Source organism: Pelophylax lessonae (assembly GCF_965119305.1).
Source record: "Pelophylax lessonae genome assembly, chromosome: 1".
Lineage (NCBI taxonomy): Eukaryota > Metazoa > Chordata > Amphibia > Anura > Ranidae > Pelophylax > Pelophylax lessonae.
Window position 1 is genome coordinate 451,808,298 of NC_138768.1, and position 17,983 is coordinate 451,826,280.

General features: G+C 40.6%; 1 protein-coding gene across 2 annotated transcripts in view; it reads right to left on the reverse strand.

Moving 5' to 3' along the window:
* Positions 1-17,983, reverse strand: part of NCAN (neurocan) — a 373,708-nt gene that overhangs the window by 55,817 nt on the left and 299,908 nt on the right. For both annotated transcript variants that reach the window (XM_082243138.1, XM_082243139.1), the window contains one exon: positions 13,980-15,488. In XM_082243138.1, the coding sequence (XP_082099264.1) occupies positions 13,980-15,488 (1,509 nt within the window). The remainder of the gene's footprint in view (positions 1-13,979; positions 15,489-17,983) is intronic.

Below are 17,983 nucleotides of genomic sequence, written 5' to 3' on the forward strand. Positions count from 1 at the left end.
TTATTCAAGGGTCCATACAGTAGTTCAATGAAGGTTAGACTGCAAAAATGCGCGCACTGTTAAGATCTCGATTAGACTTGCCACTATGTATTGAAGTACGCCTCAACCGCCTGGTTTTGCAATCCCTTCTTAAACTGCAAAGGCAGCCAAATGAGTGCATATACATACCGCGGCCATGGCAGAAAATTACATCCCCGTTATGTTTGTCTGGCAGTACTGCTGCAGAACGTGACCTATTCAAGCAAATGGGGCAAAGTTACAACTGCCCCATAACATACCCACGTGCAATGCATGCGATTGTGGCATAGTAGTGTGGGATTTACAGGGTTAAAACCGGGGAGGGGGGATACATATCGCCTTCTCACTGCCTGTCAAATGCCTGAATTGCTGTCCACCACAGATCAGAGGTGTATAATAGCTGCATAGCTAAATGTAGCCTAAGGGTAAGGGTGTACTTTGCACTGATTTATTACAGCAGATCTCTAGACAGATACAAAATATTCATGAACATGTTTAAATGAGTTGTAAATCACGTATTTGTCATATGTACTATTCTTTATACCTGCTTTCTGTAGTTTCCAGATGAAGGGCCAAACCTAGAAGCCCATCACAGTTTGCTGTAGTGAACAATGTCAGCCTGACAGAGGGAACTTGCTGATTTGAGGGTACAGGTGCTGATGAGATTAAAGACGCATTAATGCACTGTTCCTTTTTTTTACACAGCAGGCTGAATTAGGTCCCGGACCAAGATTTATTGCCTAAATCAAATGGACTAAAATGGGCTTCGCTGTCTGGCATCGATGTCTGTATGTCATAGGGCTGGCCTAACAGAATTACATGTTTGTGACAGGTAAGATGCTTAAAATGTACTCATATTTAAAATATGTATACGGTAGCTTGCCGTGAGTTCTGCTTTAACCCTTTAGCTGCCAGAGCCGTTTTTTCATATTTTTTTTTGTACACGTTTAAAAAATAATTTTAGGCCTGAAGAATACATAAAATCCCCAAACATTATTTTCTGGTGGCAGATACCCAAGAGAATAAAATAGTGCTAGTTTAAATTGTTTACGTCACATGATATTACCACAAAGGTAACTACACACTAAAGTGAATTATATTATTGTGAACAAACACAATAAATTATCCACATTTTTCGTAAAAAATATAAAAGACAAGGTTGCCCAGAGTACATAGATGCCCAACACGTCAAACCTTAAATTTGTTTGCGCCGTGAAATAACAACAAACTTCAGTACGCATCAAAGGCCCCCTATAAGTCAGCAGTGTAGTGTTACAGAGGGGGTTTTGTGCTAGAAATATTGCTCTCACTCCAGCGTGCGTGGTGATATGTAACATGTGTATCACAATTGACAGTTTCGTGCATCGGTGCCCCTATCGTGTGCTTTTACGTTCGTACATGCATATATACGTGGAGGTGGGGGGCTACATTTTGTTTTGGGGGGGAGGGTTATGTTCTTGGGTGTAACCTTATTTTTTTGCAAAAAAACCAAACAATTATTTTTGCTTAACTTTTTTTTTTTGTTATCTTATAGATGATTTTAGGTGACAGGTTCTATTTAATGAAACATGTGCAGCACCCTCTAGATAGGTTCTAGTGTACATAGTTGTTAGAATATGTAAATTGGCCTGACTGAGAGCCAGGCCTGGGTTGAATTTGGGTCAAGGCTGAGTGACTCAGGGAGGCTGGATGACTCAGCAAGCGACATCACCGTTAAATACCCCTTCTCTCTGGAACCTTTGAGAAGCTTACAGAAGTAGATGGTGGAGTTTAGGAGGAGTATTACCTTGACTATTGATGAGGGCCCCCAGCCAATCCCCAGCAAAGTGGGCTGGCAGGGGGCAGGACCTCATAAATACTCATAGGTCAGGCCAGCAGGGGCAGTAGGCTGGAAATTGGAGAAGGAGTGCTGAGGAGGCTTTTGGTGGCCCCTAAGGGTGACCCCTAGTCTTGGGGGTGACCTCAGGCCTGGCGCTTGGGTGCTAGAGGGACCCTCTACAACACACAGAGGAAATCCTTCCTGGAGGCACAGGAGCAATGAGAGGACAGCAGGGAGTAGGTCAGCATGTCCAGGAGTCTCCACAGGAGTCAGTCAGACAAGTGAGTGAGCAGTCAGGGAGGACTGAGGAGTGGTAGCCAGGAGGGCTAGTGAAAGAGGCAGCTGCAGCCAGGCTGGCAGTGCCTGAAGAGGTGGTACTGGGATCAGTAGCTACAGAAACTGAAGCTGGACACTGACATTTGCTACACATTTAAAGGGGCCTCGGGTTCCTGCCTATAACAGGCTGTTGCTCTAAGATCTGACTGCTGTGGCAGAATCATTTTTTTCAGATGTACTGGAGGAAGCAGGGGAGTGTATATAGACTGTATATAGGAAAGTTGTCTCCGAAGTTGTCTGAAGTCAATTGGGCATCCCATAATATCCCTACTCCCCATCCAAGTTTTATTCCCTCAATATAATACAAATAAACAAAGTGCTGGACTGTTTTATGACTCTGGGAGACAATGGTAATTCAGTGTGCCTGGTTGTGCAGGGTGGGGGATACCATTTCATCTGCGGCTCCTACTTGGGGTGTGCTCTCTTTTAGACCCTGCATGTCTCCTCTGAGCTTCACTGAATGTTTTGCAATGCACATCGCATTGCAATCACATTCCTTTGAACAAGGGTTTGTTTTATGGGCGCTTGCATGGAATACAGCAGGCTTTAAGTGAGACACTGCACTTCGGCAGCACTGGAGAGGAGAAAAGAAGCTGCTTTGAAAAAGATAAAGATAAAAAGACAAGTGCAGTAGGCTCTGAGTATTTATTAGGTTAAAAGTATAAAAGCACTCACATTTGGTAAATGTGACATGGGCATAGAAAAGATCTGTCTGGAGTCCTTCTATCCGCTGTGCTAAGTGGTTGCAATGAGGACATCCGGTCATCCGCTTCCTGTAGATGCGTCCTTTCGTCTGTGTCTCAGCTGAGTCAGCATGAGATTTCCTGAAGGCAGGGTGAGGACTAGAGATGTATAGAACTGTTCGCCGGCGAACAGTTCCCGGCGAACTTAGCATGTTCGCGTTCGCCGCTGCCGGCGAACATATGCGATGTTCGGTCCGCCCCCCATAAGACATCATTGAGGCAAACTTTGACCCTGAACTTTACAGTCAGCAGACACATTTCGAGCCAATCAGCATACCTCCCTCCCACACCCTCCCACCTCCTATAAATAAGCAAGGGCAGCATCCATCTTAGATCATTCTGAAGCAGTGTGTGTAGTGAGAGTAGGGAGAGAGCTGCTGCTGCTGCTGCTGCTGTTAAGCTAGGGACAGTTAGTCAGTGTTCCTGGTCTTGCAGTGTTCTTGGTCCACTACTGCTGTAATATCAGCACCCCAAAAAGCCCTTCTAAGGGCTGGTATTTGTGGTTTTTTTTTTTTTTTATATATATATATATATATATATATATATACCTAGCGTCCCCAAAAGCCCTTTTAAGGGCTGGTAATTGAGTTGTTTCTTCTTATATATATATATATATATATATATATATATATATCTATATCTATCTAGTGTCCCCAAAAGCCCTTTTAAGGGCTGGTAATTGAGGATTTTTTTTATTTATATATATACATATATATATATATATATATATATATATATATAGTGTCCCCAAAAGCCCTTTTAAGGGCTGGTAAGGTAATAGAGTTTTTTCTTTATATATATATCTATATATATCTATTGTACACTGCAGTTGCCTGCCCGCTGTGTGTAAGAGGCCACAGACCTACCACAGACTGTACTGTGTGCACACCACACTCATTTCGTTTGGCACAGGCACAGTACCTTGCATTTTAAAAATATTTTTTTTTTCCTCTGTCATAATTGCAGTGAGTGCTGTGTCAGGTCCACAGAGTGCACTGTACCCACTGCAGTGCACTGCCCACCACTGATATATATACGGTGGCACAGCATCTTGTTGCAATAAATTGAAAAAAAAAATATTTTTTATTATTGCAGTTGCCTGGGCTGCCAGTTACTGTCAGGTCCACAGAGTGTACTGTGCCCACTGCAGTGCCACTGTGTGCCCACCCACCACTGATATATAAGGTGGCACAGCAGCTTGCAAAGTAAAAAAAAATATATATATTTTTTAATTGCAGTTGCCTGGGTGCCAGTGACTGCTGTCAGGTCCACAGAGAGTGTACTGTGCCACTGCCCACCCACCACTGATATATAAGGTGGCACAGCAGCTTGCAAAGTAAAATAAAATATATTTTTTTAAAATTGCAGTTGCCTGGGTGCCAGTGACTGCTGTCAGGTCCACAGAGAGTGTACTGTGCCACTGCCCACCCACCACTGATATATAAGGTGGCACAGCAGCTTGCAAAGTAAAATAAAATATATATTTTTTTAAATTGCAGTTGCCTGGGTGCCAGTGACTGCTGTCAGGTCCACAGAGAGTGTACTGTGCCACTGCCCACCCACCACTGATATATTAAGTGGCACAGCAGCTTGCAAAGTAAAAAAATATATATATATATTTTATATTGCAGTTGCCTGGGTGCCAGTGACTGCTGTCAGGTCCACAGAGAGTGTACTGTGCCACTGCCCACCCACCACTGATATATAAAGTGGCACAGCAGCTTGCAAAGTAAAAATATATATATATATTTTTTAAATTGCAGTTGCCTGGGTGCCAGTGACTGCTGTCAGGTCCACAGAGAGTGTACTGTGCCACTGCCCACCCACCACTGATATATATGCCTGCAAGAGAAAAAGCCAGCCGCAGAGAAGCCGTATTCCTGAAAATATAAGAAAAATGCTGTTTTTTAGGGGTTCTGGACATGCTACAGAGCTGAAACTTGACAGGTACACTTTTTAGACCCCCCAGACACTGAATACAAAAAATGACATGCCTGCCTAAAAAAATGCCCGCTAAATGCCTGCAAGAAAAAAAGCCAGCCGCAGAGAAGCCGTATTCCTGAAAATATAAGAAAAATGCTGTTTTTTAGGGTTTCTGGACATGCTACAGAGCTGAAACTTGACAGGTACACTTTTTAGACCCCCCAGACACTAAATACAAAAAATGACATGCCTGCCTAAAAAAATGCCCGATAAATGCCTGCAAGAGAAAAAGCCAGCCGCAGAGAAGCCATATTCCTGAAAATATAAGAAAAATGCTGTTTTTTAGGGGTTCTGGACATGCTACAGAGCTGAAACTTGACAGGTACACTTTTTAGACCCCCCAGACACTAAATACAAAAAATGACATGCCTGCCTAAAAAAATGCCCGATAAATGCCTGCAAGAGAAAAAGCCAGCCGCAGAGAAGCCATATTCCTGAAAATATAAGACAAATGCTGTTTTTTAGGGGTTCTGGACATGCTACAGAGCTGAAACTTCACAAGTACACTTTTTAGACCCCCCAGATGCTAAATCCAAAGAAATTTTTTATTTTTATTTTTTTTTTAATTTTTCCAATAATTGGCTCTCTATCAAAAAATTATAATTTTTAAGAACTTTTTTTTGCGTGATCCCTCTCCGGCATGCCACAGTCCAGGTGTTAGTCCCCTTGAAACAACTTTTCCATCACTATTGTGGCCAGAAAGAGTCCCTGTGTGTTTTAAAATTCGCCTGCCTATTGAAGTCTATGGCGGTTCGCCCGGTTCGCCGGTTCGCGAACATTTGCCGATGTTCGCGTTCGCCGTTCGCGAACGGCGAATTTTAGGTTCGCGACATCACTAGTGAGGACGCAGTGGCTGGAGTCCAATAGAGCGGGTGGAGGGCGGTTGCATGTTTCAGAGCTCAGCTCCTTCGTCAGACCTCCTAGGGAGGGGGGGGCTAACTAACTGTCAACACCAGGTACCCCCTCTCCCCTCCCCCAAAAGGTGCCAAATGTAGCAGCGGGGGGGGGGGGGAGGCAGATAGGCGGACCTTCCCCTTTTGGGTGGAACTACGTTTTAAGCTATATATTCGTAAAAAAAATTGCGTTTTTACATATGATTAGCGTTAGTGCCTGACTCTATCCTGATATGAGCTGTCTAGAGTCTTCTGTACCTCAGTGCTCAGACAGTCACGGTACTGCTGCTCCCTTTACATAAACAGGCTTGGATAGATCCTATTTAGGTTAAATAGTTTAACTGGATCAGGCATTCTTTCGCAGGTAATACAGTTGCAAACTATGTATTTCATCTTTGTAGTTAGCTTTGGAATGCATTTAAAGCACAACCCAGGGAAACCTAAAACTATCCCATGCAGTGAGGCTGTGTGCAAGAGTTGAAGTGGTTGTTAAGCCATGCAAAACCTTGCAACCATCCCCTCTGCTATGTAAAATAATGTTCCCAGTGTGTTTTTTTTTTTAAATGCTGCTATGTACCTGATTTCAGAGTGCCAATCACGTGACTGACCGCCTCTCTCCTCTCTCAAGCTGACAGTAAAGTGGGCAGGGCTTAGAAACCCACACTTACATCAGCCAGGAGGAGAGAGGCGGCCAGTTACGTGAGCGCCGATAGGCGCTCTGAAATCAGGCCCACAGCAGCATTTTTGAAATCAGGTACACAGCAATAATGCACTGGGGACATTATTTAACATACTGTAGCAGAGGGGGTTGTTGCAAGGTTGTATTATGAAAGCAGTAGAACGGGAAAATCGTAGAGTGGACAGAGTTGACAGGCAGGTAGGGGAGGGGAGAGGAGGACAAAAGGAGACACAGGAGAGGTGCAGATAACAGCAGATGACGGAGGCACATAAATTGACCACAGTGTCATGGCTCTGTAGCCATAATAAACGGTGGTCAGATTACAGGGACAGGGCATAGACAGCCAGGATCAACCAGGTATTTCAGGTGATACAGGGGGCCAAATTACACAGCACAAACACTGTGCTGTGTAATATGCTTTAAGGGAACAGGATCCGATTTTTCTTTTTTTTTTTTAGGGTAACAAACACTTTAATTGCTTGTTTTGGCCTAGTGGACATAGAAAAGATACACTTACCCAATCCAGTGATCTGTGCTGATAGACCAGTCCCCAAAGTGCCTTCTCCTCCATGCTCCAGCAATGGAAGGTACTGACATCATCAAGACCAAAGCATGGGCCATAGTCTTACATTGGGCATTATGACCCTCACAGAATAGCCCACTGTCAGAGCATGGGGGGTGCCATTTGAGGGAAGAGGGAAGATCAGGAAAGTTAAAGAGAAAAAACTCTCGCCTAGACCAAATGGGCAGTTAACCCCTGTAGTGCAGGGACAGCCCTACTGCAAGGAATTATGTTTAAATTTCCCAGAGTTGGGTTTTAAACAATAACAATGAACTCTTTTTTTTGTACTCTTTTGGTTGGTGTTTTCATCCTAGGACAGGTAGAGTGTTACTTGCAAAATCACCAGGTAATAAAAGAAAACTAATGTATTCACCACGTCTAAGGACTGGCAAGCTGAAATATATTATATTTTTGTTCTTAGGTTTAGTTATGCTTTCAATAAATTCAACAAAAAAAGTGTTATCAAATACTTATCATAATTTACCTTTCCTGATTATCTCCATGGCAGCATATGAATGGTCAGAATCTAACCATTCATTTGCTGCCTTGGAGTTAGTCAGGAAATATTGTTTAGCATTTTGCAATACATTGGAGCTAAATTATAATACTGTACCTAATTTGCACAGAGTAAGCCGTGCTTCCAGCTAAAGAAAGGAGGGAAAGAGCAGCTGGCCTTATATGATGATGTGCGATATAAAGACCTGTATGTGCATAGAGGCAGCGCTAAATTTCTTCCAAAACCAAAAAGATTCAAATGACAGTTGTAAACCTGTCGCCAAAGCAACAAATATACAGTGCTAAACCAATAAAATATTATGGATTGAAATATTACAACACAGACAAGTGCTTGAAACACTGACTTTTGTGCAATCACTCTGAATTCAGATAATATCCCTCATGCACATATCCTCTTAAACACAGAGTTGACATGAGCAGTGCAGCAAATTACTCGTGCGGTTCACAAAAAGGTTCAAAAAAGTGCCAAGAAATGAAGTGAAATAAAAGTCCCAGTGACAGTCTCTACCGCAAACAGTTGTAAATTCTCCTTCTCCAGTGTGCCATTCATCCAGTGCTTAAATTATAAAGAATGCGCACCAGAATGCCATGACCACCTATTTATAGAGCGGTCATGCCAATGGTGAACATTAAAGCCTCCTGTGCAACTTTCCATCCACTGCCATCCATTCTGCTCATCACATAAAATGATCCAGAATAAATATAAAGAGAGGGACACTCATGTAGTGTGAACCCATAGTAGCAGTTTTATTAAAACTTAGTAAAATTACTCACATGATCAGATAAAATCAACAGCATAACAAAAAAGATATCCAGAGTGTCCCTGGTTAGTACGTCAGCAAAGCGTGATGATGTCGCTGCATCCCAGCCATGCCCCTACACATTTTGTCCTAAGCAGACATCACTGTTTTCTTTTTTTTTTTTTTTACTAGTTCAACTTTATTGCTGATATGCAATAATCAATAATCATGTAATTATTGTATATCACATGAAATGAACAACATCACCGGTTATGATTAAGCGAAACTGATTTAGTGAAACGCGTCAACTGTGTTTGTCCCCTGTCTCTGATTTTGTCACTATGGATTGTTTTGAACAATTGGACTTTCAATAAATGGATTTTATTGCTTCATACCTTCAAGCCGGAGTGCGGTTGCCTTTTCTATTCATGTACAGCTGCCGGGATTGCGGACCTAACCAGCACCCTGTTTGATCGTTAGGACACATCCTTTCACTTGAGCGGTTTTCCTTTCTCCCTGTGTTTACCTCTTTATTGAGAGACCTGGGGTCTATTAGACCCCCAAGTCTCTTCTCTGCCCTCAAAAGCAGCCGATCAAAATGAGATCAGTGCTCCTTTTATTGTGAGTGGTATTTTATTATTGTTCATAAAATATTGGCGGCATAGCAGAAAGCGCTATGATTTTTTCAATCTTTTTGAGCTTTTGAAGATTATTCTCTTCTTGAAAAAGGAGGATGGATGTGCATTGAAATACATGGAGGCTGCAGAGAGGAATATTTTATTAAACATCTTTAAATACCACTCACAATAAAATGTGAACAGTGCACATTTTATTGTGTTATAGCAGAAAGCACTATGATTTTTCACAGTTTTTGAGCTTTTGGAGATAATTTTCTTATTCAATAAGGAGAACATATGTGGATTGAAATACCTGGAGGCCACAGACAGGAATATTTTATTAAACATATTAAAATACCACTCACAATAAAATGTAAACAGTGCACATTTTTATGTGGTATAGCAGAAAGTGCTATGATTTTTCACTGTTTTTGAGCTTTTGGAGATAATTTTCTTATTCAATAAGGAGAATGGATATGGATTGAAATACCTGGAGGCCGCAGTCAGGAATATTTTATTAAACATATTAAGATACCGCTCACAATTAAATTGTGAACAGTGCACATTTTTATGTGGTATAGCAAAAAGTGCTATGATTTTTCACTGTTTTTGAGCTTTTGGAGATAATTCTCTTATTCAGTAAGGAGAATGGACGTGGATTGAAATACCTGGAGGCCGCAAAGAGGAATATTTTATTAAACATATTAAAATAACGCTCACAATAAAATGTGGACAGTGCACATTTTATTGTGGTATAGCAGAAAGTGCTATGATTGTTCACTCTCTTCAAGCTTTTGCAGATAATTCTCCTATTGAATAAGAAGGATGGATGTGGATTGAAATACCTGGAGGCTTCAGAGAGGAATATTTTATTAAAAATATTAAAATACAGCTCACAATAAAATGTGAACAGTGCAAGTGTTATTGTGAGCGGTATTTTAATATTTTACATAAAATATTGGTGGTATAGCAGAGAGCACTATAATAGTTCACTCTGTTTGAGCTTTTGGAGATAATTCTCTTATGGAATGAGGAGGATGGATGTGGATTGAAATACCTGGAGGTCACAGACAGGAATACCATCTGTGGCTATACTGAAGGGGAAGGTGCAATAAACCTAACTTCCTTAAGGGCAAGCAAAGAAGGTGAGGGAATCTGCATATTGGGAATATGGTGAAATTGGTGCATGGTATCACATTGCATGGGATTTTAAGAATGATATAGATTTTAAAGAACAAAAAAAAATGAATTAAAGAGTAAAAAGTTATTTGACGTTATTTGGAGTAACATAACCCCCCTCCCCTAAAATCCATAGCAAACCCTTACTTGAGCATGCAGCCTGGCTGGCCTGGAAAGGAGGAGGAATGATTGTAGGTTTCCCCTATCTAGAACCATACCAGGCCACATGCCCTCAACATGGGGACAGTACCTTGCTTCCCCATGACTCCTCAACACAGTGCTGATCCAACTTATTAGACCACCCAACTGTGAATGTCTGGTGACTGTAAATTAACTAGTTTATAAAAGCCCAGCTAGGGCAATATACCAGGTTTGCATGCAGGTACATGCATTGAATAGTACACCGGTCACCACAAAAATGGTGTCCAGAGTTCAAGTGTGGAGACAAGTTTCTCCCTGTCCCAGGCTGCTGATTGGCTGCTGTGGAGTGCCAGGGCATTATAGGTTTAATGGCGATAAGGATATGGAACTCTCTTCCACAACTGGTGGTGCCAGCGGGGAGTATTGAGATCTTTAAAAGACTCTTGGACGTGTATCGTAAAGAACACAACCTACAGGGTATGGGAAATTATTATCGACACTGACACACGTACACCTGCACAGGTTGAACTGGATGGTCTATTGTTTTTATTCAACCTTACCTATATGTAACTATATATGATTGCGTCTGAATTTTACCATGAACATCGCAGTTGTTTGGTTTGAGCATTCCTGAATTAATTGCAATGGGATAATTTTATTTTTTACCCAAACACAAACAAGAACTCCACCCAGGAGCAAGTGCTCATTAGTGCACACACCATGTAATTACTAACAGTTGATAATCATTAAACAAGATACCCTGTCAGCTTTTATCTGAAACAGGGATAGATATAAATATTCAGCAATAGTAAATACCGCATATGGTATAATAAAACAAACCATGAAATAATAATAACTATGATACATTTATGGGTGCTTGCTATAGTTGACGTGATCACTTCAAACAGAAGCCACCGCCACAAATGTCATACAGAAAAAATGAAGCTGTTATTTTGGGACTATTTACACACAACCCAAAACACTTATTTTACACATTAAATTTATTGCATGCTTGAAATTGCCTCTCAGGGCCTTATTAACAGAGCGCTGTAGCGATATTCTCCCTACTTGACTGGCAGAAAGCACACAGAATACCCATGGTTGCTATAGAAACTGTGTCACCTGGACATATGGATACAGTGTTGGTCTCAAAATGCTTAACTTACTGCAAGACAGAAGCAAAACGCAATGGAAAGTTAATTGGCTTTGTGTTCACGTTTGTTCATTTTGTTTTAATTGTATTAAACCAATTATTAGATTTTACCAGGTCATCTTTATAGGCTCTGAAAGAATGGTGACACATAAGGACTTTCACAAAATAACTGCAGCACAAATACAGCATATCATTAAGCATAACTACCACTTTTTGTACTTGCAAATAGTGGGGTTTACATTTTTAGTTCCATGATACACATGAATTGCATTGTATTCTTGACGATTACTCTTCCTAATTTCTACTATGCACAAGGAAAACCAAATCATTTTTAGAGAACATTATGCCAAGATAATTTTTATTGCATGAATGTCTTCACTTTGGCACCATTTTAATTTTCTGCATTTTTTTTCTATTCCATTTGCTTACTGGAACTTATTACAGTATCCAGTATTTTCGCATACATTACAGCTAAATATTAAATAGATTGTGCAACTCGAAGCTTGAAACAATTGGCTGGTCAGCAGATAAGATAAGGAAAACCAACCAGCAAAAATATTTTTTCATGTTACATGCATGGGAACGAATGCCTGGAACACACAATGAGGTTAGCGGACAAATGATCGCCTGTTTTTATTTTTTTGCATGCTAATCTCATATTGAAAGTAAAGAGGTTACTAAAGTTATTAAAATTCTCGTACGACAGAATAAAAATTCAGAAGTGATGTCATGTATTGTAGTGTATTTGTATTGTATTTTCGGATAACAACTGTACTGATTAAACTTGTGAAAGAAAAAATGGTGCACTGTTCAGAAGCAGTGATAAACCCTTACCACTTGCAAGAAACTAATACCACAACATGCAATATATACAATCTAAATCCCAAATGGTGTTACATAGAGTAATGTGTTTGGTATCACAATACATATACAATAGAAAATCTTTTTATAAAACCGTCCAAATTAAAAATACCAATCAAAATAAAATCTACTTCATCAATAAAGTCTCAAAAACATGAAACGTAGTATTCAGCAGCAGGCCAGAGGTCAGCAGGCATTGCACCCAGAAGTGTTTGGTGATGGCGTTTTAATACGCAGCTATCCTATGAATAAATACTACGTTTCACATTTTTTGACTTTATTATTGAAGTGGATTTTATTCCGATTGGAATTTTTATCAGTTGGATTGTTTTACAAAAAGATTACCATTTTTTCTTTCACAATTTTATTTTAAGTGGTTTGAGTTCACCATTGTTAGTGGTTGCAGCAGTTCTTCTTTATTGCACGATAATATCTCTCCTGGCATAGCAGCGCATAAGTTATCCACATTTAGTTGTACTGATTGAACGAAAATCGTATGATCTGGTATCGTATGAGAACATTTTTCATGCTTGCCCCATCGCTTAATTTCACATGAATTGTCGTGATCGGCGCTCGAAAGCTGTGTACTAATAATCAGATTATCTTATGAAGGCTTCTAAAGCAATATTTTATGTATGATTTTCTGATCATAAGCCTTAAGTAGCATGTACGTGTAACAAAGATTAGTATCGCCACTCACAGAGATCACAGTAATTCCCTTGAAAATGGCTGCATTTTCAAAAAAAAAGGATGGAGCCATATTTGGCACTATTCAGGGTCAGCATCTATGTCTTGGACTGACATGGTGATTCAAAGATGATTTGATTATTTAACCTCTTGGCGCCGAGCGCACACAAATATGCTTGCGATTGGGAGCTTTCCGATCGTTTAACCGCTGTGACAGCCAGTCACGGCGGCCACGTGACCATGAGCCCCGCCCCACATCCCGGCATTCTAAACCCCTTAAAGGGCCGGCAGGTGCTGACTCTAAGGGATTTAATTATAGTGCTGTGCATTTCTTGGCCATGTTTATAAATGTCTGACATAGATTACGGTAGCTCTGTTCTCACCTTGTGATTTGCTACAAAGTTACAATGGGCGAGATTTACTAAAAGTGGTGCACTCTAGATCAAAACCAATCGGCTTCTAGGTTTTATTGTCAAAGCTTAATTGAGCAAGCTGAAGTTAGAAGCGTATTGGTTACCATGCACAGCTGCACCAGATTCTGTATGCTCCAGTTTTAGCAAATCTCCCCCCATTGTCACAGCCTGAGAGATCACTGGGGAAGAGTAAACTGAGGAATTCTTCCTCCTGCCTACAAGTTTGATGACACCATTTCAGAACTGCTTATTGATGAAAAAAGTTTTACTTTTACCATCCCAAAGAAAACATTTTGATAGCATGAGTCACATAAATAAAATGGCATAAAAACAACTACATATTACGGGACATCTAATCAAGATAGGCTGTTTACCACTACTTGGATCTCCACTTAGCTATCACTTGAATATTTTGCACCCTGCATAAGGCAATCTAATACATTTGTATAAAACCAATGCATGAGCATCTTAGCTTAGCAAAATGTACATCAGTTTTTTTATTTGGATGCATGTATTTGAATGTTGTCTATACAACAAAGTAATTGACAAGGAATGATAAAAGTATGACAATTGTTATAAGCAATATTTAAAAAAAAAGAAAAAGAATGTATAAAAAGATAAATATATATAAAGATTTACCTTGTGCACTATGGCCTTCAATAAGCCACTGTGTACTGTCTTCTTCTCTACCACTTCCTAAATCCTCTTCCTTCTCCAGAGATAATGTTTCTTCCATCTCACTATCTGCTGTAGGTCCAAACATAAAAGTACTATCAGAGGCAATAGTAGACTCATAAGAAGGTTGATCAGAAAACCCCTGTATGCCACTATGCTTGTCTTCTCCATAAATAAGAGATGGTATGATTGTTCCCATTTTCCCATCCTCAGTTTTTAGGGTGTCCAGTTGAGTAACAGATGTTAGAGGTGACTGTGAGATAAAACTGTAATGAGGTCTTGGTGTTCCATGGGCAACTGTCACCCTGTCTTCTGTGGCCAAGATTGAGTCTGTTGTAAATGAGCTGGTTGCAGAAATGTGCTCACTTTCTGGAATTGACTTAACACTTTCATCAGCTGTTTTCATTTTATCACTTTCACTAGTTTCACGATGGGCTTCATAGGAAGCAACTTTTACGGTCTGTATTGAGCTGGTTTTACTTTCAAAGACTAGGTTCTGAGTAACAGTTTCATGGTGGCTAATAGCTGTGGTTTGGTTTTCTATTTCAGTGAGTACAGTTTTAGGGATCTCTGTAATATCTGGAGCCAACAAAGTTTCTTCTTGTTGCCACCCGTTGGTTCCTTTCTGGCTGCTGGTTGTGAGATTTGGTGGCAGAGTAGTTTTGTGTATTGTGTCTGGCTTGACATTTTCATTAATGGTGTCATGATTTGAATGTGGAAGTGCATTTAATAAATCAGAATTCCTGTTCCCAAAGATAGTGTCAGAAATGTTGGTTGCTGGCACCTTCAATTCAGTGGAGGAATGTATTTCATCTGTTTTATTCTTTTGAAAAGATAATGCTAGCTTCTCTGAAAATGTCTTTTCTTTGCCTTGCCGTTCTTGGAAATTAGAGTATAGATTTTCTCCATCTCCCATGTCAACGGTTTCCCATACTGTATCTGAATGTTTTGTTACTGAGAAGAAAAAATTACCTGATCCTTGTGTTGTTGCAGCTGAATCAATAGGATTTGGAGTTTCTAATGATAAATGTCTGTCATTTTTTACTGTAAGATCTCCCGAAAACCCCTCAACATCTTCGTCTATGGTTTTATGACCTCTAGTTGACAGAACTTCAGAGCTTTCTCGATCATTTGGCTCCTTATGGTTGTCACCTGCACTAATCCAATTTTTGGGTACTTTTGAGTCCTTGACAATGTCTAAAGGAAATTTAGTACTACTTAAAGGAGTTGTTTCAGTTGATGGATGGTAACCTGTATGAAGCTCAGTAATTGTAGGCAGCCAGTCATCCAATAAATCTTGATTACTATCCAATTTCATAGCATATTGTTCTGCTTCTTTATTTTCATGAGGCTCTTCTGTCGGTGACTGCACTGTTGGCTGGTTTTCACCTACTGTTGCAACACTGGCGTCTTGATATGATGGAATTATTAGTAGATGTTCTGTTTTTTTATGCTCTTCCATACCAGTCAATCCTGCAAATCAAGTTAAAGAAAAAATAGTTAAGCTCTTACAACCAAGGACAGTAAAGCTTTTTTTCATGACATAGGATGTATATATATATGGAAAATAATAAAACAATATTAGGGTAAACATGCCAGGTTTTTTCAAGTATTACACACACTGTACATGTATTTTAATTTTTCCAAAGTTGATACCCATAAGTATGTAAACTTAGAGTATATGCAAAGTTAAAACACTTTGCATATACTCTCTACCTATCTAAAGGATAGATATCAGAGTGTGGTTGTAAATGGGGTTCATTCGGAACAGGGACCAGTCACTAGTGGTGTACTAGGTCCTGTTCTATCTATGAAATTCATATGTACAGTACGTGATATAACTAAAGGTTTGTTGGGCTAACTATGTCTTTTGCTGATTATACAAAGGTGTGTAATAGGGTTGCTTTTTCTGGAGCTGTCTGTAACATGGAACATGATTTGGCATTGCTAGAAGAATGGTGGAAACTGCAGTTCAAAATTTCTAAATGTAAAATAATGCCCTAGGAAAAAGGAATCTTTTAAGAGAGTATAACATTGGGGGTACAATGTTGATAAGCACTACAGAGAAAAAAGATTTGGGGTACTTATTAAAGATGATTGCAAAATGAGCAAACAGTGTGACCAGGCAGTGGGAAAAGTGAATAGAATTCTAGGATGCATCACTAGAGGGATCACCAGCAAGAGGAAGTTCTGATTCCCCTAATTGAAAAGATAGAACAAGTGTAGAGACGGGTAACAAAAATGGTGAAAGGTCTAAGGGATAAAACATATTGAGAGCGACCGATGAAAAAAAAAAAAAAGTCAGCTTACCAGTGCTCAGATATGGGGCTGCATTTTCCCTTTATTTTCACATGGTGATACTACCAGTAACACATTTACTGTTTTAGGGTGACAACGCTCACTCAGTGTGCTGTATGTATGGAGGAGCAGTATTGTCATCCATATACAGAACTTCCGAATAGCTTTCCCTCTCCTCCTTTAGGGGGAGGTATTCTCTAGGCCACATAGACATGTGCAGAATGGAAACATTTTTTTGTTTCGGATAGATTAGTTATGTTACTAATTTTGTTTTATTCGTTTCGGAATTCGTGTGGTTTAGTTTTGTTTCACTTAATTTTGTTTCGCTTATTAATTTTTGAACAAATTCCACATTTTCGGAATGATTTAAATTCAGATCAGTCAAAAAAACGATTGACTGTTTCGAATTCTGTGTAAAAAACTGCTGGTTGTTAAGAAGCGGACCGGGAGGCTGGCCGCACCTCGTCCTTAACAACCGATTGCTTCCCCACTGACAGCTGAAATGTAAACAAAAGAATGCGGGCAATAAAAAAAAAACAGCGAGGCACCCCCCCATCCATACCAGGCCCTTTGGCATGCCCCCCTAACATTTTATCAGACCCTTATCTGAGCATGCAGCCCAGCAGGTCAGGAAAAGGGGGGGATTGATGAACAAGCGCTCTCCCCCTCCTGAACCATACCAGGCCACATACCCTCAACATGGGGGGGGGGCTGCTTTGGCACCTTGTCCCCATGTTGATTGGGACAAGGGCCTTTTCCCCACAACCTTGGAGCCTCCAGATCCTGCCCCCCATGTACATAGTACCCCTACCCATTCTCCAAAACAGTGTAGAAAGTGAGTAAAGACACAACACAAGTTTTTGACAAGTCCTTTATTTAAAAATGAAAGTGTCCCCTGGTGCAGATGTATCATCAATCACGACACCCGGCGCACCTGCCGGACCTAAAAAAACATAACACTAAAAAAAAAACCATCCAGTCTCACCGAAGGCTCTCACCGTCTGCCTGCTCTGCCCTCTGACATTTCCTAAATAACTAAGGGGCGGAGTCACCCGATGCACCGGTCGATGATGTCACATGGGGGGTGGGGTCACCTACTGACATCAATGGGTGACCTTAGCTATTTAGGAAATGTCAAAATGTGGAGCAGGCAGACGGCGAGAGCCTTCAACGAGACCAAAGGGTTTGTTTGCCTTTTTTTCAAGCCAGGCGGTGCGGGAGGGGGATATTTAAAAAAAAATAAATAAAGTAATTGTCAAAATTTAACTTGTGTTGAGTCTTTACTCACTTTTTACACTTTTTTAGTGACTGTGTATACCCCATACTCATTCACTTGGGGGGGGGGGGGGTTGGGATCTGGTGGGCCCTCTTGTTAAAGGGGGCTTTCTGATTCAGATAAGCCTCCCACCCACAGACCCCCACAAACACAGCCTAGGGTTGTGGGGAAGAGGCTCTAGTCCCTATTACCATGGGGACAAGATGGTTTGGGGTGGAAGGGTAGAGCCCCCCCTGCCCCTAAGCACCCCCCATGTTGAGGGCATGGCCTGGTATGGTTTAGGAGGGGGGTATTTGTTCGTCCCTCCTTTCCTAGCCTGCCAGGTTGCCTGCTCAGATATGGGTCTGGTATGGATTTTGGGGGGACACCACTCTGCTTTTTTTACATTTTGACA